This window comes from Bufo bufo, chromosome 10 (genome assembly GCF_905171765.1).
Source record: "Bufo bufo chromosome 10, aBufBuf1.1, whole genome shotgun sequence".
In the NCBI taxonomy this organism is placed as follows: Eukaryota; Metazoa; Chordata; class Amphibia; order Anura; family Bufonidae; genus Bufo; species Bufo bufo.
Genome location: NC_053398.1, coordinates 36,583,098 through 36,611,053, shown reverse-complemented (window position 1 = coordinate 36,611,053; position 27,956 = coordinate 36,583,098). Strand labels below are relative to the sequence as shown.

The following is a 27,956-nucleotide window of genomic DNA, read 5'->3' as shown; positions in this document are numbered from 1 at the left end:
GCAGCACGCCCACAAAAATGTATATTCTCTGACCTGTTAGAAAGGTACATGATGTAACCTGTAGTGAATGTCATTTTCTTACCAGAGACTGTTTATGTGAGTTATAACCTTCCTTCTGATCCTCAGCTGTCATGTGACTCTCCAAATAACACAGGATCTTACATGTGGACAGGAAGTTAGTTTTTTTTTATGTATTCCTATGGGATCCTCAATGTCAGTCTCATAGGAATAAATAGAGAAGAAACTGACATCCTGTCCTGTGTCAGTTGGAAATCAGAGTGTTTGTCACATGACGCAGCTGAGGATCAGAAGGGAGGTTATAACTCAGAAATACAGTGACCAGTAAGACAATTGGCTTCATTACAATTTACATCATAGACCTTTCTAATGGGCCATAGAATAAAGATTTTTGTGGGAGTGCTTCTTTAAAAAGGAACCTGTCAACTACTTTATGCTCCCCTCTCTGATTAGGGTTACCACATCCCTGCACCCCCACCCATCAGATATTTGAAAAGGCTGCATCGCTCTGGAAAGCACTGTCGTTTCTTCCTATGCCAGTGATGTATCAATTTTTGGCAATTTCTCACACTTTTCACTACCAATTGCAGGGGCTTAGCGGAAACAGACGGGGACAGCAATGGCCCAACAAATTTACTATAATTTATGCCAGATCTACTACGACAGGCACCCTCAAACTGCGGCCCTCCAACTACAACTCCCACAATGCCCTGCTGTAGGCTGATACCTGTAGGCTGTTCGGGCATGCTGGGAGTTGTAGTTTTGCAACAGCGGGAGGGCCGCAGTTTGAGGATGCCTGTACTACGAACTACCAGAAGATGCGCTAATTTTATTGAAGTCTGAGACTCTTAAGGGGGCCAGCAGATTTAGTTGCAGAAATTTCTGTAACTGAAAATCAGTTCCATTCACCTGAATTCGGCTTGCAGAAATCTATGTAAACCCCATTTAGATGAATGGAACTGATTTTCCAATAACTGCAACAATATCTACTGTGTGTGAAGACACTCTAAAGGTATGTGGAGTTGAGGATACTGCCATGCTGCAGCGGGCCCTAGTTAATCTAATGAGACGGTGCTGTTTAAGCTGGTCTACATTGTTATTGACCGTGTGGCCCCTGCAATACCGCGCAGCCGTTAACAATGCAGGCCGGCTTAAACAGGACAGTTGTTTTGGTTTAATTAGGGCCCAGTGTGGCCCATTTGACTGTGTGGTTCTTGATTGCAGCACGGCCGTGTCCTGAATGCCACATGACCTTGCCGTGTGGTCGTACAATAAGACTTTATCCAAGGACTGAAGCTTGGAACGCCAGTCTTGGTAATCAGTGCTTAATCTTTGGGGCAGGAGGCCAATGCTAGTGTTCGTGATATGTGTGCTCCCCTCATCCTCCCCCAACCCCTCTGCTGCTGATTGTTTCTCTCTATGCACCATGATAGCCTGTATATTATAAATACGTCAGACTCTTCCTGCACCGTGCTGGCTGCTCACTCCAAGGAGTAAAGAGGCTCTGTCATCAGGATCAACCCTACCCTACCAGGCATATGGCCTGGTAGGGTTGTTGACACTGACTTTCTGCTGTCGGTGGTGGAGAAAAATGAACTTTAAAAAATATGCAGATGATGTATTTGAGAACCAGGATGCGGGCTTATGCGGTTCAAGCACCGCTCCAGAGACGCCCCTGGCACTCCTTAATGACGCCCCTCTTCTGTAGTTCATGCCCCCTGTCTGTCGGTTGACAGCACTAGACCCTCTGGTCTAGTGCTGAGAAGACGCCCCTGCACACCCGTGAACGTACAACGTCTTTGGCTTCATTCTCGACTTGTGAAGATGCACAGTGCGCACAGATCGTTACGTCACTGAACCCGGAAGTGACAGCGCATGCGCACTATACAGCTTCGCATGCTCCGTTCTGGACACGGGGCACAGGCACAGGAAAGCGTCTAGCACTGTCAATGTAAAGCCAAGGGGCGTGAACTACAGCAGAGGGGCGCTATTATGGAGCCCCAGGGGCGTCGCTGGAGCGATGCTGCAATGTGGAAACTATGTAGTAAAAGTAGGCAAAAAGCCTGAGCGATGTAAAAGCAATGAACACATTAATACCAAGTGATGGCTGACTTCATTTTTGACCGGAGTGGTCCTCTAAACAGTAAGTATACACAAACCGTACAATAATTATACCTAAAAGCCACAATATTCAAATTCTTTTTCAGGACAAATTGTGCTTTCTAATGGCATCATTTAATATTGCATATGATGTAGTGGGGAGCTGGGTGGTGCTTAACCGACTGGAAGCACTATCTGCTGCAATCCAATCGACCACCTGGTCGCACTGGTCTGACTTCGAGAGTGGTGTCCTGCGCCGCCCTGCAAACTGGGACATGAAGCTAGGTATCGTGGATGACAGTTTTTCTTGTGCTCTGGCAGCAGGCACAGTTTCAACGCGCCCAGGGCCACGGCCTCTGCGTGCACCATTAGCATCACGGCCACTTCCCCACCCCTTACTGCTCGCCTTCTTCATTTTGAATGTGATATATGTTTGAAAGTATGTCACATGTACAGTAGCATAGGATTTGGAAGTGTATGCGCAAAAAAATTGACAAAGGTATTAGGGATGTAGAAACGTCACACAGGAGATATCGCGCAGATAATGTCAATACTGCCATCAGTGGCTAATAAAAAATTACAGAGAATGTCACAGGTATTTGGGATGAGGAAACGTTATACAGGAGAGGTACCACCGGTAATGTCACTGTCCGCAGCGTCTACGTAAAAAGTACACTGTATGTCACAGATAAAAATTTTAGGCGCACACGTTACACTGGAGATGTGGCACTGGTAATGTCACTGTCAGAAGCGGACACCGTCTATTAAAATAGTACACTGGATGTCACTGATATTTTTTGGATGTGCACACTTTATACAGGAGATGTGGCACGGATAATTTAACTGTCCGGCAGCGGACAACGTCTACGGAAAAAAGTACACTGGATGTCACTGATATTTTTTGGATGCACACACTTTATACAGGAGATGTGGCGCGGATAATCTAACTGTCCGCAGCGGACATTGTTTACGGAAAAAGTGCACTGGATGTCACTGATATTTTAGGGATGTGCACACTTTACACAGGAGATGTGGCGCGGATAATTTAACTGTCCGCAGCGGACACCGTGTACGGAAAAAGTACACTGGATGTCATTGATATTTTAGTGATGCGCACACTTTACACAGGAGATATGGCGCAGATAATTTAACTGTCCTCAGCAGACGCCGTGTACGGAAAAAGTACACTGGATGTCACTGATATTTTAGGGATGCGCACACTTTACACAGGAGATGTGGCGCGGATAATCTAACTGTCCTCAGCGGACACCATCTACGGAAAAAGTACACTGGATATCCCTGATATTTTAGGGATGCGCACACTTTACACAGGAGATGTGGCGCAGATAATTTAACTGTCCGCAGCAGCCTATTAGATGCTATTTAGCGCAGGATGCGCTAAAAATATATATTGCTGGTGTCACACACAATAGTCCTTAAAAGGACTTTTGGGTCTCTGAAAGGTTTTTCTAATAAAAATCTTCCAATAACACTCCCTACAGTCTTTCCCTTCCTATGCTCAGCTCTCTCCGACTAAGACTGAGCCGAACACGTGTCATCGGGTACTTTACAGCACCCGATGACTCGTTCCGGCCAGCCAATCACTGTAATGCCAGTAGCCAACATGGCTACGGCATTACAGTGCGTGCCAGTACTTCCCTGCATGTTTCTTGGCTGCGTAGCAGACGCAAAATGTGCGGGGAGGAGACTAGGAGACTCGAGCACATGCGGTACTCGGCCGAGTACCGCCATGTGCCGAGCATGGAGATGCTCGAGCCGAACTAGTGTTCGGCCGAGCATGCTCGATCCACACTACTGAACATCTGAGCAGAGATCACAGACAAAACAACACCTTTTCCCCTGGAACAAAAGAACATTTGCATCATACCAACACTTCCAGACTTCCCTTTACGATGTGCAAATGGCGCGACTGGTTACAGTTCAATCTAACACCTCGGATCGACCTGTCGTACCCGCTTAGCCTCATTAAAGAACAATCAGCCGCATTGAAGATATTGACATGTTTGTGGAGGTGCTCATTATACAAAACCCTTGGAAGTGCAGGAGCACAGTAGAGGTTATATGTGGTGGAAGACAATAGTGTTAATGGAATTGGATTTGTATAAGGCCTTTCTTACATTTATTAGACCACCCTCCCTACGTGCACCAAAAGCTCTGAATCATAAGTAAACAATACCATGTCAAAGGCAGTTCATTTCTTCTCCAACAGTAGGAGGCACCATTGTTAATCGGGTTTGATTGTACAGTTTCGAGCTCGAAATGTATAAAAACCCGGTGAAAGCTGCGTTCTGATTATGTGCCGTGAAGAAGAGATCATTTCTGTAATAGAGTCTTGATTGTTAGTATAAAGTAGAGAGCTGGGTCTAAAAATGAGCCGTTCATTGTATCCTGCCGTTTTTTTTTGTCTTTCTTAAAGTTCCCGTGCAATAGACTTTAGGCACCAGCTCAGGTTCCTCCTGTTCTCGCAATATCTGCTGTGTCGTGTATTTGATTAAACACATTTCACTCAGCATGCAGAGGAAGGTGCCTGTGCAAAGTATTTCAATGTTAATAAAACTAAAGATTTAAAAAGGTATACCTCACCTATGTACCGTGGAATGGAAGCCAACCTACATTAATTTTAGAGGGGTTTTCTGGGACTTAGATATTGATGTTCTGTCCTCCTATAAACGAAATCCAATTATTTATTTATTTTTTTCTTTTAAAATGCATGTTCTTGTCTGATGAAATGTAACTGAAGATTTTGGTGTTTTTCAATGGAACTGCCTACCTTTGTGGGGTATTAGACATATGGACCTCAGAAAGCTGGGTCTTCCAGGGCATTCCTCTATGAGCCAGACAAATAGCTGCACTTTCAGAGCTCATCACTGCTATTTACTTTATCGGGAGCAGTGCTGTAGTCAGCGTTAGACTGGCCCACCAGAGTTCCAGAGGATCCTCTGGTGGACCCAGGGTCTGATACTATAGTCGGCCACAAAGGTCCAGGAGAAAAATTCATTTGGAGCCAATAACTTGTAACTAGGGTCTATTTCTTTGAATCAAAAACTGCTAGACATAATTGATGATATAGGGTTTGGACCTCAAGAATAATTTCCTCTGGTGAGCCCAAGGAACCCCAGTCTGACCCTAGCTGTAGTAATGAGCTGCCCCCTCTACTACAGGTATGTAGTTCCAACGCTAACTTCCGGTGACGGAGCTACACCTCAACAACTGATCGTTGGGGTGGGGTCTCATAGTCCTGCCGACCAGCTAGTGATAGCCTATCTTGAGGAAAGACCATCACTCAATAAAAGCTGAACAACCCCCTTTAAGAATCTCTGGAGTGGTGTGGTGCAGGTAATTTTACCTTTGGCGCTGCTTTCCTTCCAGGCAAAAGCAGAAATTTCAGCTTTATCCATAGGATTACTTTATGGTTAGTAATGGTTTTGAAGCAGAACATCCACAATATTATAAAGTGTGCTGGAGATATTATAAAACATGGTATAAACAGCAAATTATCTCATACATTCGCTGATAGAAGCTACCATCTCACTTGCTCTTGGATTGTTCTTCATTTACTTGCCCTTTGTTCCATACAGTGTGGGGTTTTCCTCTGGTAGGCAGGATTAGCGGACGCAGTATAGAGGCAACAACAAGCTCTTTGGATCAAACAATTCAGTGTTTTATTCACACTTTAGGCATATGACAAAACAAGCAGTCATAACCATTAAAAAAGTCACCTTGTGGTGTTGGTGGTAATTCACACCATGCAGAAATTCTGCCTCAAAGAGTCCTTGAGCATAGCTGCACCAACCTGTTTTCACACCAAACAGGTAGCAAGCCTTCATCCAGACACAAGGCTCCCAGATCCCAACTCAGAGACCTCGCTTCTGAGCCCAGCTGCCTATTTAAGGACAGCCAGATGCTGCCAAAACCCGGATCGGCACTTAAAATCCGATCTGGTATTTGACCTCACCTGGCTGTAAATCAGCCCAGCAGCACATCCTGGGAGGAAAATAACTGTTTTTTCCCCAGACCAAACCTCTGACTGTGTCACAACAGTTAGAAAGAAATAACATGTTCTTAAGAATATACCTTGCTTCTTATGAACTTCATTGTATGTTAATCTATTAGATGTTGCATTGAGGAGACATTAATATATAATGGCATTAAGTATTGTATGAAGCCATGCTCCATAAGACAAGGATTGATTAATAGAAGAGGAAGACAGTGGATGACAAGTGGGAGGAGAGGCATCATAAACAAGTTAGAAGGAGGAGAGGGAGAGGGATTGCAATACAAGGGAAGAGTGGAGGGAACGGATCTAAGGAGTGGAGGAGGGGGATCACTGTGTGACTGAAGAGAATATATTGTGGAGAGAGGGGAAAGATGAAAAGATCATGGAAAATAGCTGAACGTAATGGAAAGGGTGAAAAAGGTCTACTCTTGATCTTGTACAGTTGTGGCAGCAACTCACAGTACTAGTGTATATCTCCAAAACTGCACAGCTCCAAACCATATGGTCGTGTTTGATTATTTAGTAAGAAAGAATGCTGGGTAAAAGCAGAGGGCAGTTTGTCAACGGTCAGCCAAGAAATTTGAAGGGTCTTGGCAGATGGAGAAACCAGCAGGAAAGAATGGATAGTTAGAGTTGTTATATGTGGCAGGAGATGGAGAGCATTGTGAGGGTGGATGTAGCACAGCAGTGAAGAGAGGGAGAGAGGAGAGTGGAAGGAGAGATGTGGATAGAAGAGCGAGGAGAGTTAGAAGAGAGATAGTGAGAGGAGAGTGAACAGGGACAGAAGAGATGGAGAATGGACGATGAGAGATAGAGAGCAGAATGAAAGATGGAAAGAGTAAATGCAGTGGTCTTCTTCACTGATGAGGAGGCGCTTCTCGGGAAGGAACACTTCCTTCCCGACAATCACCTGCAAAATTGGCTCTTGTAAATGAGTCTTAAGATGTAAAACTCGCTGTCATCAAACAAGTGTCCTTTGCCCTTAAAATGCTCATCATGATTTATGTAAAAAAATGAATCATCACATCTTGTAGTATGTGACAATCTCTTTCTAACAAAGCTAGAACCAGCCCTGTACCTCACATGGAACCAGCGCTAACCCCATTAATTGCTTCAATTGTTCTGCTAGATATATTTTAGGATGGCAGCTATGGGGACATGTTCTTTCTACTGTAGCTCTTTCTCTGTAACTGCCACAGCTAACAGAACATATGGTTGGTGGCAGTTGAAGATTTAAACTGAGCATGTGTGTCCACCTCACTGAGAGAAATAAGGAAAATGACAAATAGAAGGTGGTGCTATACAGATACGTTTTATTGGCTAGTCTACATTTTTAATTACATGCAAATACAAAAGTATTCAGATCCAGATGCTGGTTTGCAAAATGTGAAATATTTTCCGTGTCCTGCCCGCAATTGTTGGCTCTTCTGTGTTGGGTGAGACATCTATTGTCTTCAACTTACAATGCTGTTTTAACACCTCTCCAGAAGGAGCTTAATCACATCTAATTGCTTTAGTCATGAAAATGCAATCAATATCTTACCTCCATAGCTAAACCATGAGTCACCAATATTTAATGCTACACAATTCTCATGCAAGCCATTCTGTTTGAGAAAGCCAGACGGATGACTAGCAAGGGGAAAAAATACAAGTCCAGTTGCTCTGAGTTATTACTACTGATATACCATGGCTTGGACGAAGGAGAACCTTCACAGACAATTTTTGGAACCTTGACTGAAAATGAATTATTTAAACATTTTCTTTTGAGCACCATGTTCAGTGGCCATAGTATAAAGCATTGTAGTGCACCAAGGCATGTCTACACAAAAAGTGCACTCATGCTTACAAAGCTTACAAATGTAATCATTCCAAGCACAAAGAGTTTCAAATCTCCTCTGTAAAATCTTTTGTAGTAGTAATGATGTCTTTACTGAGGTTAGTGAATGCTAAGGGTCCATTCAGACGTCCGTAGGTGTTTTGAGGTCCGCACATGTCCTGCCCTTTGGTAGAAATGTCTATTCTTGTCTGTGGACAAGAATAGGACATGTTCTATCTTTTTTGCGAGGTCGCGGAATGGAACTACACAGTGTGCTGTTCGCATCTTTTGACGCCTCATTGAAATGAATGGGTCCGCACCTGTTCCACAGAATTGCGGAATGGATGCAGTGCCAGAATTACGGACGTATGAATGGACCCAAATAGTGCCATTCACAATGGACATTCCTGTGCCATGGTTCCTATATGATAGTGGCTTACACAGTGCCATTCAATGTGATTCACTTGTCTACGTAAGGCTAACTCCACACTCGCGGGAAAGCTATCCGGCAGGCTGTTCCAGCAGATAACAGCTTGCCAGTGTTCCCCATATCCGGCATAGCTGGATAGTGCCACGTGCCCGTTGGACCCTACTGACTATAATCGGATCCGTCAGGAATCCAGCCTCTCCCCTACATAAATGTCGGGATTCGGACAGACAAAAACCTTTGCGTGCAATGTCTTTTGTCCGGCTTAATCCCAACATCAATGCTGGGGAGCGGCAGGATCCCATTATAGTTAATGGGGTTCGGCTGGCACAATCTGGCTACGCTGGATCCGAAGCGCTCCGACAGGCTGTTCTCTGCCAGAACTGCCTGCTCGATAGCTTTGCCGCATGTGTGAAGTTAGCTTAATACCTCTCTACTGCTCACATCTCCTTGAGGATCTTGTGCTGATCCTCCTATGGGCAACCATGAATGGTGATATGGTGAGGGTTTGAGCTCATTGACCCCATTGATGGCATCTCCTGATGTGTGATATGTCAGGATGATTTTCCCTTTAAGGGCAGGGACAACTGAAGAATTGTGGTCGTATTATAAATGTTATTATATATTTTAGCCGTAAGGTTGATGGACTGGTTGGGGAGTGGCGATGGTGAGAAGGGTGAGAAAAAAGGAGAGCAAGACCAGGATGATAAACGAGAGATCCGGCATTAGAAAGAGAGGAAGATACGCAGAGGGGGGCTGTAGTGTCACACGCCTCTTGCCTTCTAACAGGCTTCCAGCTGGCTACTGTGTTACTCCGCCATATGTCTGTCCTCTTCTGTTGTCTAATTCAGGGAGCACAGGGGGTACAGGGTGTTGCAAATGACCTGTTAACCTGTTCATGCCCGCCACTTTAAATGTTGCCTTAGGTTAATCAGTGCCCATCAGCTTTGTCCGCCATGGTAAACTTGTTCTGACAAAACGCTTAGAGAATCAAGGTGCCACGCTGGATTTTCAAGTGCACTTTTCTACATACCGCTCAGTCACAATCAGGGGAGGCATGTCAAGGTTAAATTTTGGTTCCCCATTGAATCCCGCCGTATCTAGTTTTCGTTCATTTTCTTTAATACCTCCTGTAATTGCTGACATCTTCTCCTTCTCCTTCTCAGACCCAGTTTGCCTTGTCAGTTATACTTTTCATGTATTTCAACCCAATTTCGTTCCCTAGTCATTCATTATCTCTCTCTTTTCTCTCAGGAGCTCCAACCAGTGAGATAATTATAGTCTCCAGTGTCCTCGCCCTCAGCTTGAGTATCACAATTGTAATGTGTGGACTCTGCCAGTGGTGCCAGCGAAAAATGGTAAGTAAGCAGTATGTGCCTGTCTTCATTCTTTTCTTATTACTTCATGTCTGCAAATACTTTGATGAGTACGCGTTCATAAAATATGATCAAAGGTGACAGGAAGAGAAGGCACATAATGTACGTGTGGGATATTCTATCCTCCAATTATTTTTTGTATTTAACCAGTAATTTAATCTGATATTCAATATTAATGAGTAGAAATGATATATGATAGGCATGACGGGGGTCCAGGAGCTTTAATTAATACTTCTGGGGTCAGAGGACTAAAAGGAAACTGTTAGCTTCTACCATTAGAATCCTGACACCACCCTTGCGTGAGCACTTGACCAAAAGATTTTGACCAGTTATTCCCAATGGTATCTTGCATTAGACAACACCCAAGCCATTCAGTTGTTTGGCATAGCACATTACACACTCATTTTCAAGATTTATATACTTATGTCCTATCCTCAGCATAGGTCATCAGTATCTGATCGGGGGGGGTCCGACACCCAGGACCCACGCCGATCAGCTGTTTTGAGAAGGCACCGTCACTCCTGTGAGCACTGCTGCCTTCTTGGAGCTTACCAGAGTCTGCGCTCCTGAACGTAGATGCCTAACGGCATAGGTAGGTTTAGCGTAGGACCTGCCTGACTGAGACCACCTTGGCGGTGGTAGGTGGGTACAGATGTGTTTTGATCCAAATATATTGGCTGAGAGTCTCAGATTTTATCAGAATGAGGGCTTAGTCTATATATAATGCTTGCATCTGCGTGCATTATTACTTTTGGATGGGATCTGCATAAATTCCACCCGGTTTGCAGACTATTCTTACTACATTGAAACTGTTGGCAAGTATTTGTACCCTACTTCCTATATGCCACTGACCATACAAACTCCCCATGATTTCAAAAAGTCATGTCATCCACAGACAAAATGTAATGGTTTCATTACCTTTACCGAAAACTAGAGTTTTAATGAACCACATACCCCATGATGTGAGCAAAACAAATCAAAAATGTTATTCCATGAAATCAGTCTCCAACCAAGGACACATTTATGATTATTTATCTAAAAAATAAAATAAAAATAGTTGGTTAAAATAATTTCTTACACCTCCTTAAAATTACATGACACGTATCTCTGAGTTAGGAGGACAATCACAGTATGTAAGAGCGGACATATATGTAGGTTTTCCCTAGTGGTGGCTTTAGTTTGTGGTCAATGATGACAAAAAGAGAAATTGTAACCTGAACATTTCTTCTCACCACTGACTTGAATACAAGTGGTTTTGTCATTTTGCATTCTCACTGTTGACATGAAATTGAAAGCTACCCTGGGGGACAGGGAAGATAAGCCCTCACTCTTCAGAACTCTTTCGGCCTTCAAATGTTAAGAAGGACAGATCATTGTGATAATGTATGGAGTTGTATGGGACTCCATATGCTACTGTACAAGATAGGGAGCTCCTCCTCCTCCTAGAAACAATATTTTTTTAGGGGAGACTACGTCCAAGCAAGTCCCATCCAATAGAACATTCCAACTGACCCCCTACATGATCCAGAATCCCATGTGAACTTCAGCTGCCCTTGTTTTACATGGATGGTGCAGCAGAAAGGTCTGGCTACCAAGACCTTCTCCCAGTAAAATCGGCAGCTCTTCTTCGAAAAGGTTTTTGTCTCACCAGATAATGCCCTCCATGTGGTGTTTTCATTGATAAAATTAATTTGTTCTAATGATGGGGATCAATAAGGCTCATTAATGTCAGTGATTAGGTTGGCGCCGGTCCTTCAGGGTCTCCAGTGATGGTTGCCCCGATGGCTGATGGTTGTAACTGTAGGACGTCACCCACGATCCAGGACCATAAGAGAGTCCATTCCTTCCTTTACTTACTCAAGCATAGCTATTCATGTGTATTCTTGCCAAGAAGTAAAGTGATCTTAATAGCCTCACATCTGTTCCAAAGAACTTTGCAGTCTAATGCAAAATATTCCAGGGAAGGTTTGGAAGAGAAAAATAGAAGAAGATTTATCTCAGACATAAATGGAACAAATATAAACTGCGTTTAAATGACTGTCCTTCAACTATTAATGCATGTTTATTCAGTGCCAGATCTTTTCCTATAGACTCTACCCTATACTAAATGCATGAACTTATGCTGGTGCTCAAAATGTGAAGGTTGTTTGAAGGTGATTGCATTTTTTCCATCACCATGGAAACCACATTTGGCTACATAGCTGGGGATCACTCAATCACAGGTAGAAATTCCTTGGGCACTGGTGCAGAAACTAACAGATCCATACATCCAGTTATAGATGCCAGCAAGTTTGAGATCTGCAATCTGAGGTATGTGTTCTGGAATCAATATTTCATGTCTTCCCCATGTCCATTACTAGACACTAGAGAATGAAGAACATCTGCTAGTCTAGAAGTTTGCTCCTAGAGTCTAATGCATCACAGCAATGGCAGTCATCGTGGCGGTGTTGGCTGTACGCCCCTTACAGGTAGCATCAGGCCAGTGATCCTTGGGTCCACCAGAGGAGATGATACATTAAGGTGAGCAGTTTATAAGTCCAGCTAAATCTCTGGCCAACTAGCCTAATTGACAAACTCCCTTCAGTGCACCTCCTCCCCTGCTGCTGAGATTTCACGTTCCTCAGTATAAGCTTTTACCTGGATAGATTTCTAACCCTTAACGAGCCCTGACTGATGATATAGCATGCCACGCAACGCTTAGTAACTGCCAATGCGGCAACCATCGTGAGCACAAGGTCGAATGATCGTTGATGTGATTTTTTTTTATCCCCCCCCCCAATTTTTATTTGTTGGCAATGTACTGCCGCTGAACAATGATTTTTAGTGCCGCATGAAAGATCTGCTTCTGGCTCCATCCACTGTTTAGCTTTCAGCACCAGTGGCTGCCAAAAACAGCTTACGGGTAGAGGTGCCAGTTGTTGGACCACCACCAATTGGATATTGATGACCTATGCAGAAGATACATCATCAAAGTCTAAAGCAGAAGTCATCAACCTCTTGTATTCAAGCTGTTGTCAAACTGCAACTCCCACCATGTTCCTCTCACTTCTATGGGAGATCTGAGAACAGCCAAACAAGTGTATATGCTGGCAGTAGAGGTTTCACCGCAGCTGGAGTACCAAATGTTGCTCATCCCTGGTCTAAAGGGTGGAAAACCGCACACTAGGAGGCGATTAAGAGCTCTTTGTATACTGAAGTAAACTCCTAAGCTCCCTCTAGTGGTGAAAGCAGGAAGCCAGAATTTAATGTTTAACTCTATAACAATGAAGGGGATTTTGAATTATGCATCAGATAATCAAAGCTCTGATCTGTATATTAGAAATATCAAAAAATGTATCTGCATGGATTTTTTTCCCTTCTCAAAAATATGCATTTACTATCACTAGCACATGACCAAAACAATTTAACATCCAGTATACTGTCTGTATCACCAATTCTGCTGACTTTCCAAAGAGGAAAAAAAACAAAATGTATTGTCCATTTAATATTTCAATTCTATTGCTGGTACGAAAGTTGCGTAACAGATCAGTGTTTTGCAGACAACCACAAGTACACAGAGCTTTCCTACTGGTGCAGTAAATTCCCATCATGGATATATACAATGGAGTTCGTGCTGTGAATTCTTTATTGGAAAATGCCGTTGAAGCTCATGATACGTAAATTGCCTGAAACAAAATCTCTTGCTTGAGATGAAACCAATAAAACATTAACATGGTTAAAACCCCAAATTAGTATGACGTGTCAGATGAATATTGTAGAAATTAATTTCCAGCTTTCATATTCTGTGCTGCAACAAGCTGGGTCTTCAATCATTACAATAGCCTTATCTGTGCTATCCCTAAGACAGGAGTGACTTTCCCATTCATGATGTGAAAGCATCCATGAATGAAGACTGTGTAGTATGCATGTAAATATTCATGAACAGAGACTTATGGTGTCCCTTCAGAATTTCCTTAAAGGGGTTTTTCAGTTTGCATCGACATCCCTTAAAGTAATCATTTATGAAGGTAGATATCATTTCATAATGTATTTCTTTTATTTTTATTGCTCCTATCTCCCGTTCTGGGCTTTGGTCACATGACCATGTCCATGCAGTGTCGGACTTGGGTACCTAGGGCCCACCAGTAAAATTTATTTTGGGGGCCCACCGTACGGATACATTCAAATATAATAAATAATCTAATAAGTTTTTAATATGAACATAGGCTGGTGGAGGTGCTGTACATTGAATATATGTATGTAGTGCAGTAAGTATAATGTGTTATGTGCCACATGTGCAGGGGGTGGGAGACTAGGGGCCTACTTTGCCCAGGGGCCCACCGGTGGTATTCCCCTGTACCCCTGTGGGCCAGTCCGAGCCTGTGTCCATGCAACCCTTTCTTATTTCCTGTGATGCCATGTCCATGGGTGTGTCAAAGCAGCAACAAGGGCGGTGATAGGGGAGTGTCAATGTAACTAGCTGGTGGGAGGAGCTATAAACTAGCTGGGCATTGATAGGGGCAGTGATAGGGGAGTGTCTATGTAACTAGATGAGTGGGAGGGGCTATAAACTAGCTGGGCGTTGTTAGGGGCAGTGATAGGGGAGTTTCTAAGAAACTAGATGGGTGGGAGGAGCTATAAACTAGCTGGGCATTGTTAGGGGCAGTGATAGGGGAGTGTCTATGTAACTAGCTGGTGGGAGGAGCTATAAACTAGCTGGGTGTTGTTAGGGGCAGTGATAGAGGAGTGTCTATGTAACTAGCTGGTGGGAGGAGCTATAAACTAGCTGGGCGTTGTTAGGGGCAGTGATAGGGGAGTGTCTATGTATTTATCTGGGTGGGAGGAGCTATAAACTAGCTGGGCGTTGTTAGGGGCAGTGATAGGGGAGTGTCTATGTAACTAGATGGGTGGGAGGAGCTATAAACTAGCTGGTCGTTGATAGGGGCAGTGATAGGGGAGTGTCTAAGTAACTAGATGGGTGGGAGGAGCTACAAACTAGCTGGGCGTTGTTAGGGGCAGTGATAGGGGAGTGTCTAAGTAACTAGATGGGTGGGAGGAGCTATAAACTAGCTGGGCATTGTTAGGGGCAGTGATAGGGGAGTGTCTATCTAACTAGCTGATGGGAGGAGAGATAAACTAGATGGGTGTTGTTAGGGGCTTGGCTTTTGCTTAGATCTGCATTGTCAGCTGTGAGACCTTATATAGACGGGGCTGTGTCTTTCCAAATGTCCAGTCAACCGAATTTACCACAGGTGGACTACAATCAAGGTGTAGAAACATCTCAAAGATAATCAAGACAAATAAGAGGCCCCCAGAGCTAAATTTCAAGTGTCATAGCAAAGGGTCTGAATACTTATGTCCGTTTGAAATTTTAGTTTCAATTTTAGAGTAAATTCTGTGGGAGATTTATCGAAACTGGTGTAAAACTGGCCCATAGCAATAAATCAGATTCTACCTTTCATTTTTCAAAGAAGCTCTGAAAAATGAAAGGTGGAATCTGATTGGTTACTATTGTAAACTAAGCCACTTTTCTCTGTTACACCAGTTTTAATAAATCACCGCTCCCTAATTTCTGTTTTCAGTAATCCATTATGTGGTATTGAGTGCAGATTGATGGAGAAAAACTTAAATTTTTTTATTTTAGCACAAGGCTGCAACATAACGAAATGTGAAAAAGTGAAAGACTTTTGGAATGCACTGTATGTGCTGCTGGTGTACACACAGATTGTGATATTGTACCATTATTTATTTATATAGCACTGTATATTGGTGGGCACATTGGTTGGCTGGGTTAAAGGTCACACATTCAGATTTTGCTGCAGAGCATGACAGGGGCTCTGTACAAGGTAGTGTAGTGTCCCACTAGTACACTGCTAGTCGGTAAAGTGCGACCTGGTCAGTATCGTCAGTCCTTTTCGAGTTTGATATTGTCCATGAGGAGAACACTTCAGATATAAGCCTCATATGATGGACTGAGCCTTAGGGCTCATGGACACGACCGTGTGCTAGCCGGGCCTGTGCTGCGGACCGCATACAGCGCGTCCGCAATACACGGGCACCGGCCGTGTGCACCCAGGAGATGCTGTGCGGAACGGAGGCACGGATCGGAAGCCCACAGAAGCACTACGGATTGCTTCCGTGGGCTTTCTGTCCGTACCTCCGCACCGCAAAAAAAGTAGTGCATCCACTACTTTTTTGCGGTGCGGACTGTCAGGTGCGGAGCACGGACCCCATTCAAGTGAATGGGTCTGCGATCTGCATGCGGTGGCCTAACGGTCGGGGCCCGTTCCAGTTCCAAGCTCAGAGACCTGTACAGCTGATTACCATTAGCTGCTCTGTGTATCACTTGCTAAGAGTTCCACCCCTGAGAAAGCCACTGGGTGCGACCTTATGCATGGGGACTCCATGGACCTATTTCATTTTCACAAGCCTTAGATCTGAGTGATATGTGCCTCTGGCTATTCCATACTTTTTTAGCTTTTTTTGGTTACATTTATTGGATTAGTGGTCAGATAGGACTTGGTAGTGTATAGATATGATCTTTTGTATATGTATTGTCGGTCTGGGGTGTGTTGCTTATTAAGGTTTTTATTTAACGTCTATGAATTTGTAAAGCACTGCGGAATATGGTGGCGTTATATAAATAAATATTATCATTATTTTTATTATTATTAATATTAAGGCTGGCTTTTCTTGAGCAGAAGCATTTAACCTTTTTCTCCAAACTAAATCACTTTTGTTATTTCTCAAAGACAAATTTATACAGTTCATAAGGTAAAAATTACGGTAAATAACAGCACGTAAACAATGGAAATCTATTTCACAACCTCAAATAACATCTTAGATTGTGGTTTTAAATAGGGCACTCAAGATACATTTATTTATTACTTGAAAACAAGTCTATCCATATGGGATCAATAGAAATCCTTAATGCAAAGGAACTGTTTTACAAATCTGATTTGGTACAGTAAGTGCTGATTTAGAGATTATGAGATAATAAAGTGGAGCATAGTCTAAGATATCTGTGCTCTAAGAAGTGTATTGGATATCAATATTCAGAACCCGGTGGGAGGTAAATTGAGAACTACAGCCTTGATTTGATTATATGCAGTACATACCGGAAGACAAATATGCATATCTCTAATCCTTGCGTATCAGTGCTTCATTCTTAACTTGCGGAACTGAAGACATATTTTGTCCTGTGCAGATCAGACAGTATGTGCACACATAAAGTACAAAGTAGTGTCTCAGAGAAACAGGTGTGGGGATTTGCTCTGGTAGACAGGTTAGCGGACGCAGTATAGAGAGAAGGAAACGAGGTTGTAAATCAACTTCAGTGTTTTATTCACAATCAGCAAAAACATCACAGTCTTGGTGCTTGTTCACACACAGCAAAACATAATAATGGTCACCTGGAATCCTAGATGTCAGTTCACACCCGGCTATACGCTCAGCCACAGACAAGTACACTGGCAGGCTTCCAGCCAGCCTGCACGCCTGTTTGCAGTCCTCAGTATAGAGTACTTCTCAGCTTTTCTGTTAGATGGAGGATAATCCACACCACCTGATTAATGGTGACTGCTTTTTATAAGCCTCCCAAGACCCGGCCTGGAACATGGGGACTAGCCACCCACCCCGCACTTTGGCTACTCCCAGTAAGAGTCTTCCCGGATTGGCTTTGCAGCCATACTAAACAGCTGAAGTGCAAAGCAATAACGACACTTCAGGAAAAAAACGTCTCTTACCTCGCCGAGGCCAGGAACCTCGGTGACACGTACCGACCATCAATGATGGCCCCTTGTTCCTTCCTACATACCTCCTCCCTTTGTTCAACCCTGAGGGGATGGACACACATTAAACAGTGTACCTGGGACAGGGCATCTGCATTTCCTAGTAACCGGCCGGCCCTGTGTTCCACGGAAAATTAGAAATTTTGCAAAGACCGAAACCACCGGGTGACCAGGGCATTTCTGTCCTTGTCCTGGCTCATCCATTTGAGAGGGGAGTGGTCGGTCACCAGACGAAACTTTCTCCCCAACAAATAATAGCGGAGAGACTCGAGTGCCCACTTGATAGCCAGGTACTCTCTCTCCACTATACTATACCTGGTCTCGCCTGGGGTTATCTTCCGGCTGAGGAAGACAATGGACTTCCATTGGCTTCCTGAACCAGTACATCACCGAGACCTACCTCGGAGGCATCGGTCTGCACTATAAACTCCCTTTTGAAGTCGGGCGTTACCAAAACTGGGAACCCACACAGGGCCGACTTCAAAGCAGAGAAAGGGCCGACTTCAAAGCGGAGAAAGCCTTTTCCGCCTTCTCATTCCAGTGGATCGTTACTGACTTGCGTCCCTTCAAAAGGCCTGTCAATGGTGTGGCTAGTGTAGCAAAGTATCCCACCATTCCCAGGAATGACTTTACTTGCCGAGTAGTGACAGGTCGGGGCCAATTCCGAATTGCCTCAATTTTGTTCACCTGAGGTTTGATAACTCTGCGTCCAATTACATACCCCAGGTACTTGGTCTCTTCTAATCCTATCGCACACTTTTTTGGGTTAGCGGTTAAGCCAGCCTTCCTAAGGGAGTCCACTACAGCCTGTACTTTAGGTAGGTGACTTTCCCAGTCGGTACTGTGGATAACTATATCGTCCAGGTACGCCGAAGCATACTGACGATGTGGACGGAGTACAATGTCCATTAGCCTTTGAAACGTGGCGGGAGCTCCATGTAGACCAAAGGGTAATACCTTGTACTGATACAGCCCCTGTGGTGTGATGAAAGCCGTTTTTTCCTTGGCAGCCTCCGTCAAGGGTACCTGCCAGTACCCATTGGTGAGGTCCAACACAGAAAAATACCGGGCTTGGCCTAACTTCTCAATAAGCACATCCACTCGGGGCATGGGATATGTGTCAAACTTGGAAACCTCATTAAGTTTGCGTAAGTCGTTACAGAATCGTAACGTCCCGTCCGGCTTGGGTATTAAGACTGTCGGACTGGCCCATTCACTATTTGACTCCTTGATGACACCCAGCTGTAACATCAGCTGCACTTCTTCCGAGATGGCTTGTCGCCGCGACTCAGGCACCTGGTATGGTTTCAACTGGATTCTGGCCTGAGGCTCAGTGACAATGTAATATCGGATGATAGAAGTGCGTCCAGGGAGGTCCAAAAACACATCCGTGTTTCTGCTGAAGAACTCCCTGGCCTCCTCAGTCTGTTTAGAGGAAAGGTTGTCAGCAATCTTTACTGTGGCAACTGCTTCCCTCGTATCAGACTGTGGGACAAGAAATTTTACCCCCAGAAAGCTCGGGCGAGGACTGTTGTCCGTACTGGTCTCCCTGTCTTTCCACGGTATCAGTAAGTTTACATGGTACACCTGCTCCGGCTTTCTCCGCACTGGCTGGTGTACCCTGTAGGTTACCTCCCCAAATTTTTCGAGCACTTTGTAGGGACCCTGCCACCTAACCAGGAACTTACTGTCCACCGTTGGCACCAGAACCAAAACCCGATCTCCCGGGTAAAAATTCCGAACCCGAGTCTGGAGATTATAGACCCTACTCTACCCTACAGCGGCAACACTGTCTCCATCCGCTCTTGCATCCGAATGACATACTCAATCACACTTTTATGTGGTGTGGGTTGTTGTTCCCACGCCTCTTTGGCTATGTCCAACAAACCACGTGGATGTCGGCCATATAGCAATGTTTAAGAGGGTCAGCTCAGCAGCATGCCCTCGCCCCTAAAGTTTTAGATGGTCAGATCAGCAGCAGCAGGCCCTCGCCCTTAATGTTTTAGATGGTCAGATCAGCAGCAGGCACTCGCCCCTAATATTTTAGAGGGTCAGCTCAGCGGCAGACCCTCACCCCTAATGTTTTAGATGGTCACATTAGCAGCAAGCCCTCACCCCTAATGTTTTAGATGGTCAGATCAGCAGGCCCTTGCTCCAATAGTTTTTGAGGCTCACCAGAAGGCCATCAATCATAATTTTTCAAGGGTGTGTATGATACCCTTTCACTTAGTGCATAGGCTTTATGAGTGTAGGAGTCCCACTGCCTGAACAATTGTACCACAATGTGAATGAGGCCCTCCTTTATGTGATATACAGGTTGTATCGGAATGCCTCTTCCTTATAATTTTTGGCAGCACTTGCACTTTATATACAAGTAAATATGCAGGAAAGAATGTTTCCTAACAATTTTTCCTCTAAAATCGATTTTATCTTTGGCTTTGTGCGTATTATTGTCAGTCTGTAAAATTGGCGTACTACTCGGACAACATCGTTCCCAGCAGCGACCTGGGAGTCCAAGATGCATCCAGACATCCTCCCCATGCTGTTCCCAAACCATTTCAGTGGTGTTTCCATCAATTTCTGACCTTTTCATGTGAACCAGACACCCTCCCCTCTTCAGAGCAGGGGGTGTCTGGTTTAATGCTCGGGCTCTCCCATTAACTTCCATTGCACCTGAGCATCCCGAGGTGTTCTACTCGAGCACCTGAGCACCCGAGCACTTTGGTGCTTGACCAACACTAGTATTAGCATACAGTAGGTCCAGAGTTCTATTGTCTCTGGTATAGCAGTTAACATACTGGGTGAAGGTGGGAGGCGTGGAAGACAGGGACATGTGAATAAAGACCATAGATCAAAAAGAGGGCCTGGCGGTGTTTTGTCTGAAGTCTGCTGGTCACAGTGTGTATAATGTCACAGGCAACTGAAGCATTGGCAGAGGGGGGCACGTAGACTGCTAACACAATAACCTGTGTAAACTCACGTGGCAGATAGTGAGGTCTCATGCTAACAGCTAGCAGCTCAATGTCTTCACTGCAAAGCGTCTCTTTGATAGTTAGATGCCCAGAGTTACACCATTTATCGTTCACAAACACAACCAGAGTTACCCCCTCTCTTCTTACCGCTCTCTTTGCTTCTGTCAGCCCGGAGCAGATGAAACCCTTCCATGTATACATGCGTGTCCGGCATTAATCATGTCATCCATGTCTCTCTATAGACGCGCTGATGCTTCGTTAGCGCCGCTAGTTCATCCGCTTTGTTTTGGAGCGATCTCACCTTTCACATGATGATGGAAGGGATTGCGGGTCTGTTCCTTTTCCTCCGGTCCCAACGTCCTCTTCCAGCCCGGGTCCCGCGTCTCTTTCTCCTTAACTCGCTGAGAATATCGTCTTGTTGTATGTTAAACGACCCAGCGGAGCTACGGAGCGCTAACAGCTGATCCCTGCTGTAAACAATAGTAGCTTGATCGCTCATTCTCTCGCCGGACGCAAAAACCAATAAAAAAGAAAATAAAAACCGGGTTGACCAAAATGTAGTCCGCTCCATCTTGTCACTAAGCAATAACTAAATAACAAGTAAATAAACAAATACACAAAAGGTCTAAAAAAGAATTAAAAAAAGAAAAAAACTCAAGAATGAATGGAGAGCTGCTGAAATGGGCTGCCTGCAGGAGCGGAGCCTAAAACCACTAGATAACTGATAACCACTGGAGAACTGTCTGCTAGCTTATTCCCCTCTACTTATCAAAAAATAGATTGTGGAAGTCCTGAGAAATAGTTGTCACCTCACTACAATCTTCAGTATTTGGGACTTTACTGCCAAGAAATATGAAAGCAGGGACAATTTCAACTCAGGTGGACAAATAATGTGAGATCCAAGATCTCCACTGTCCATCAAGCGGGGCAGGCTCGGACTGACCCACAGGGGTACAGGGGAATCCCCCACTAGGCCCCTGAGCAAGGTGGGCCCCTAGTCTCCCACCCTCTGCACAAGTGTCACATAGCACATTAAACTTACTGCACTACATACATATATTCAATGTACAGCACCTCAACCAGCCTATGTTCATATAGCAAACTTGTTAGATTATTTATTATATTTGAACGTATCCGTACGATGGGACCCCAAAATAAATTTTACTGGTGGGCCCTAGGTACCTCAGTCCAACATTGAAGCAGGGCTTCATGTATTGACATCAATAAGGTTGACAATATTGAGGTGCCACCTTTAGTTTTTTTTGTCTTCTAGTTAAAATTCAGCACCCCCGAGCAACAATTATCACTTCATAAATGGAGATCAAGGCTATTTCATTTATGGATTCTCAAATTCTATAGTCATATGCTATATATTAGTGAAAAGTATTAAAAAAGAGAATGTGTCCCCAGAAACAGAATATAATTAGACAAAACACAAGACGTTCTGTAACAAAAAATTGGATTGCTTATGAAATGGTCACCAATGTTTGTAGTTATGGAGATAGCTAGATAACGGCCTCAGGTGTCTAATTGGATCATTACAAAAACACATTTTCTTTTTATTAAATCTTCAACAAGTCAATTTGGCACCCAGCACAACATTTAAATATGCCAAGATGATACAATTGTATGAAAGCAGATCACATATAACATACTCCTTACTTGAAAGTCAAATGAAGATATTTTCATCGGCCAAAGCTCAACACTCAATCAGTCTTCTACTTGCTATGGCATGTACAAAAGTCAAGCTATGAAGTCAAGTAGTATCTGTTTTTTTTATTTATCAAAAAGCAAGTCACTTATAGCTATTCAAATTTTTAATGGTCGAACATAGTCCAATGTGATGTCTGGGTGGAAAATTGAGCAACATGTGGTTCTTTATATAATGCTTTTGATAAACCATGTTGGAAAACTTCTAATAAGGGTCCATTCACACGTCCGTTGTTTCTTTCCTGATCTGTTCCGTTTTTTGCTGAACAGATCTGGACCCATTCATTTTCAATGGGTCCTGAAAAAAAATCAGACATTGAGCTGTCCGTTTTTTTTCAGGACCCATTGAAAATGAATGGGTCCTAAACATCTGGTCTCTTGATATTTGTCCCAGTTGCAAAGCTTAAACTTAATTGGACAAACTTTGATGTCCTTCTATAGGAATCTCTGTGATTTTTGAGATTTAGTATCTGCTAAAATATGGGAAGATCTTGAAATCCATTTTTTATAAAATCTATATAAATGGAGTATTTGGGATTTGGATTTAGTTTGTTGCTCCAAAATGGTACTATAGAACTATGTTTTTGCACAATTTCCAAAAACATAGCTCACATAATAGAACCTTGGAAACTAGTTGTGTACTTTTGGAGGAACACACGTTCAAAGCAGTCTTACCAAGACCATAAAAAATAAACAAGCTTAGAAGAACTTCATATAAATTTTGTTTCTTTGATGATCTTGGTAAGATTGCTTGCAGAGCAAGTCATCTAGTGAACTTTCCTTAATTGCCTTGTCATCCCCATAATTGTTTTACCTCCTTATATAATTTGCCTGTAAATCTAATCAAGATCTGATAATCCCCCTGCAATGCATTATATTGTCGAAGTGTAGGTGTAATATCATTATAGAGGACTTAAAACCTCTCATCTCACGTCTGTTTTAGTAACTACTTGCATTCACAACGTAATAAAAATTTTGGAGCATCTTTTCTTATGACTCTATGTTGTACCATTTGTCACAGTGGTGTCCTACGGCTGCCACTGCTCTGCTTACCTGCCTTGGTCTTCTGAATCCTGGAGATGCAAACCCGCCTCCTGCTCTTCCCTTCTTCCCACCCTGCAGGCTGCAGCCTGCATGTCAGCAAGGTCTTTGCCTCCGGCTCCCAAAGAGTCAGCGCGTGCCACTTTGTTGTACTTTACGAACATTCTCCTATGCGAGGGTGCCTGAGCAACAGGTTCTAGTTCTGTAGTGTCACACTAGGTGTCCTGTTGCTCAGGCAACCTCCCATAGGAGACTCCTTGGCTCTCCTGGATTCAATGATCTAGTAGTCCTATCAACCATCTACTTAGGATGTGTGTTTATCCATGCAGGACATATTATTAATCAGGTCTAATAATCAATACTGGTCGTGAGTTATCTTATTAGAATAACTCCTTTGGTAAGTGATAGGCTCCAAATGGGGTTGTCCTTTCAGGCTCATTATTATGCCCACCAGAAGATCCACTAGTAAGCTGGTGGGCCAGTCTGATCCTGACTATTGCTTAAAAAGGTGGGCATTGTGAAATATGGTAATGTGGACAATAGTAATTTATTGTATGTTTGGAAACTAGCATTTTGTGGCATATTGCTGAAGCTAGATTTAAAAGTTATAGAAAATTGAATAATCATGATATCCACTAAAATGTTAGATATTAAAGCCACGGAATATCAAACACTAAGAAGGTGTTTTTGCTATTTAGCTTTTTCAACATTTGATCAAACATTATATGTCTCAGGCTGACATAGATCTGTAGTAACCAGAGGAGTAGCTAGGGATTCAGCATGGGGGGAAGGGGAGCACATCTGAGTGGGCCCACATCCCAGAGGGCCCCCCCAATGTATCTTTACAACTGAAGAGGCACATCCTAAAGCTGGTTTTTCCTCACTCAGATTTTGTTCAGGTTTTCTGTTGATGTTTTTTATGGCCCCAACAGCAAATAATGCTACCTGGCTGTGGGGTATGCTGTCACTTTCATTCTTCCTATAGGCTGCTGTAGCTGTAGCTGTAACTGTAGTCTAGCAACTGTAGGAAAGTACAAAGGGTCATCATTAATGGTAGGTATGTGTCACCGAGGTTCCTGGCCTCGGTGAAGTAAGAGACGTTATTTTCATGTGTCAGCGGCAGCTAATGCTGATCGACACTTTGCTATTTAGTATGGCTGTAAATAGCTGATCCCGGACGGCTCTTACTGGGAGTAGTCAAAGTGCTGCTGGGTGGGTGACTACTCCCCACGTGCCAGGCTGGGTCTTGGCAGACTTATAAAGAAAAGCCAGCACTGTCAGGTGGTGTGGATTACCTCCCTCTGACAGTGGAGCTCTGGGGATCTCTGTGCTGAGGTCTGAAGACTGTGTGTCAGGCGAGCAGGCCGCCTTAAAGCCTGCAAGTGGACTTTCTGAGGCTGAGCATTCAGCCAGGTGTGAACTGACACAGAGGATACCAGGTGAACTTTATTTTGTTTTTCTGTGTGTGAACAAGCCCTAAAGGACTTAATGAATGCAGCAGCTTTACATGCTTCATTGATTAACTAATTATGTGCAATGTGACATTTTATACATATTGATGTCCAATGTTGTACTGTGCACTAGCAGTGTGTGTATCCGTCACCGCACACCTATTGATTGATCCCCCTTTCTGTGTCTGAAAATGGTCCACAGACTGCCTAGTAATTGAATAGGGGTCTCTTTATCCTCATTAATAATCTACTCCCATTTATATGACAGCTTTACAGTCTATGTCTGCTGTTCAAGCTGCCCATCACCCTTATTCTAACCCCCTGATGTGTATTAACCACTCACTTTCTAGACTGGGTCTGACCCCCTGCTGTATATTGTAAGCTGCCTATAGCTCCCCCAATATTCCTATGCAGGAAGAGAGACATAATGATACAATATCACTTGGCCTGAGGGACGGACGGAGGCACAATGTTTAGCCATGCCCACTTCTCCCTCATTGGCCCAAGCGGACAGCGCCTTCTCCTCCCCCTTCATTAGTATATATAGAGCGGTATCCAGCAGGCGCATACGGCCACCATAGTGTCGATGCGCTGCACATAGACATGTGCAGCGTTCTACCGCCGACGCCGATTTAGATACTACTTACTTATTCTCAGCCCTATGCCCTGCTCCTGACGAAGTGTCCGGCCCAATGGACACAAAAACGCGTCGAGCGGGCTGAGAAGTAGTTAGTGTAACATCCCAGAGTTATGTTACGAAACTCTTTTACACAGCTACAACCTGTTAAAGGCATTAACATTGTCATCCTGTGTAATTTTACATCACATTCTCTAAAATGTGCATTCTAAGCCTTGTAATTATGTATTGCTGTGATTCTCTATGTTCACCAGCAGGTGGCAGCAATATGTTCAACAGGGACTTATAGCCAGTTTAGTATTTCTGAGCTGGAATAGTACATTCCAGTTAACTCCCCCCTCTGTGAGAAGGTGTGGAATGTTCCCACATCCTGCCTCATGGGGAGGGAAGGAATTTAGAGTTAGTGTGTAACCCACCCCTGCTAGGGGTAGGGTGTGCGTGTAGGAGCTCCCAGATATAGGGATCCAAAGCCAGGATCTTGTCTCGGCTGAGACAAATGATCATTATTCCCAGCCTGAGCCTTGCAGCCTCAACTGGTGAAAGCAAGCAGCCACCTCCAGAACTCCAGGAAGAAGCATACCCTGTGAGCGCAACTGTGAGTACCGTACAGAGACCAGGAGAAGCCAAATTCCTCCTCAGCTAGTCAGTCCCCAAGATAGCAGAAGATAGTAAGCGCAGAAGATATAAATTCCTGCCACATTACAGAGCCACAAGCAGACGACTTATCCTGCAAAGAGCTCCAGGCACATGATAGAGCAGAAGATAGATTCCTGCCACACATTGCCAATACCTGCTGGGACCCAAGACTATTGCTGTATCTCGCATGGATTAATGCTGCAACCAGTAAAGATGAGTTTGAACTTTACTCAAAGTCTGGATCTCAATTATTGCTACTAAATCCTTCAATTACTCCTACTAGCAACACACTCATTTTATTGCAAGTGAGCCAGGATCCAGGAGTCCAGCCGTACCAAGGTAGGAGACACCGTTGACACTATTGCCACTATCACACAGAGACATTTCACCACTCTGGCATTCCTAACCTGGTACGTGAGTTACAACACCTTAAAGGGCCCTGTGTTAGTACCCTGAGCACGCTGCAATTGGCGTCACGAACAAAACTATTAACTTTCATCTACACCTGACCCAGCCATTGCATATTATTGGCGTCAGAGTGCTTTTTCCCAATCCGGCTTACTGCATATTTTGGCATCACTCGAACAGGATCGAGCTGTGTGCCAACAGGATCGAGCTGTGTGCCAACAGGATACGAATTGAATTGTGTGCCAACAGAACCGGATCCAATTGTGTGCTTAACTGGATCAAATTGCATGTTTCACAGTACTGCAAGACCTATAGATTGTGCAAAAACCCTGAAAATTGACTTTATTGCCTTGTTGCTGTGCCAGAAAGCGCTAAGACGTGCGCCCCAGCACTCAAAGTGTTAATTCGCCATATTCGCAAAATGGCGCTGCTTCTTCATGCCCAGAAGCGGGAAAAGTCCAGAATGCCATCTCAAGAGCGCGAAGATGCCGAATACGCCCCCTAGAAGCGGGAAATCTAAAGCCTGCCCACCTAGAACTTTGCGATGTGAGCCAAGGGAGTGCAGACTCCTCCCTCTGGGCTCCACCTTCATGCTCTGTATCGAGTGAGAAGGGAGACGCAAGCAATATGGCGCTCCCATCACCTGAATGGGACCAGATGGCCATACAGGGAGAACTCGTCTATCAGGCCACTATACCTGATATCCGGGTCTCTCAGCTTGTAAAGAGAGCTGGCCCCTGCACGTTCGGAGTGTCCCCAGAGCCTGCGCATGCAGCAACTAGCGGAGAGACAGCTGCCGCCGATCAAGTCAAGATGGCCGCCGCACTCAAGCCCGCTCCCGTGGAAGACCTCAACAGCCAAGTCGTTCAGGCACTGGAAGTGTCTGCACCGCCAAGTGCCCCATCAACAGCGACCGACGTCCCGGCCCAGGAACAAGCCGCGTCCTCCAAGGAGCCAAACGCAGTTCCGAAAACAGCCGCGACCGCCGACGATGATCACCAGGAGGCACCGGAACCGGCCGCCCGGACGCAACACCAGGTAGGAGCAGACACACTCCCTGAGGCCCAGGCTCGGTCCGTAGCTGCCCCTGTACCACTCCCTGTGGGTCCCGATACCCCAAATAGGCCCAAGCCTGCTCCGCTAAGGACACCTACTGGTGCGGCGGAGGCGGCCGGAACTTCCACTCCGCTGTCCAGAGCCAACACCGCCAGAGCGGGACGCTTGAACCCGGAGGTCCCCATGGTGATCCCTGAACTCCCTGCGGCCTCAACTCTACAGGTGGGGCAAATAAATAACTTAGTAATGACTTTCAGTCTCAGAGTACAGGGGCACGTCTTACCCAGAGAGGTCCGTAAGGTGTCCCTCATCACGCCGGTTGCCACTCCACTGCCCAGAGAGAGCGCTCCTTCCCTGCCATTACCACTACTGGCGATACCTTTGCCAAAGCCACTACAGCCAGGAGTTCCCGATGTACAGCAGCTCACCGCAGCTTTGACCAGCCTCACTACCCAGACAGTACCAGGATCCGCCACAAGAGGTCAGTGGAGCTCCATCACAGCAGCCAGCCTGAGCTACAA

At 44.6% G+C, this 27,956-nt stretch overlaps 1 protein-coding gene and 1 long non-coding RNA gene across 3 annotated transcripts in view; one reads left to right on the top strand and one right to left on the bottom strand.

The window, feature by feature from the left end:
• The window catches only part of SYT7 (synaptotagmin 7), a 384,370-nt gene that overhangs the window by 158,559 nt on the left and 197,855 nt on the right, over window positions 1-27,956 (top strand). For both annotated transcript variants that reach the window (XM_040409405.1, XM_040409404.1), the window contains exon 2: window positions 9,634-9,737. In XM_040409405.1, the coding sequence (XP_040265339.1) occupies window positions 9,634-9,737 (104 nt within the window). The remainder of the gene's footprint in view (window positions 1-9,633; window positions 9,738-27,956) is intronic.
• LOC120980355 lies at window positions 9-23,136 on the bottom strand. Its single transcript, XR_005774510.1, has 3 exons — window positions 23,127-23,136; window positions 19,289-19,294; window positions 9-137 (listed from the first exon to the last, which is right to left on the bottom strand). It is a non-coding gene; the product is annotated as an uncharacterized LOC120980355 (long non-coding RNA).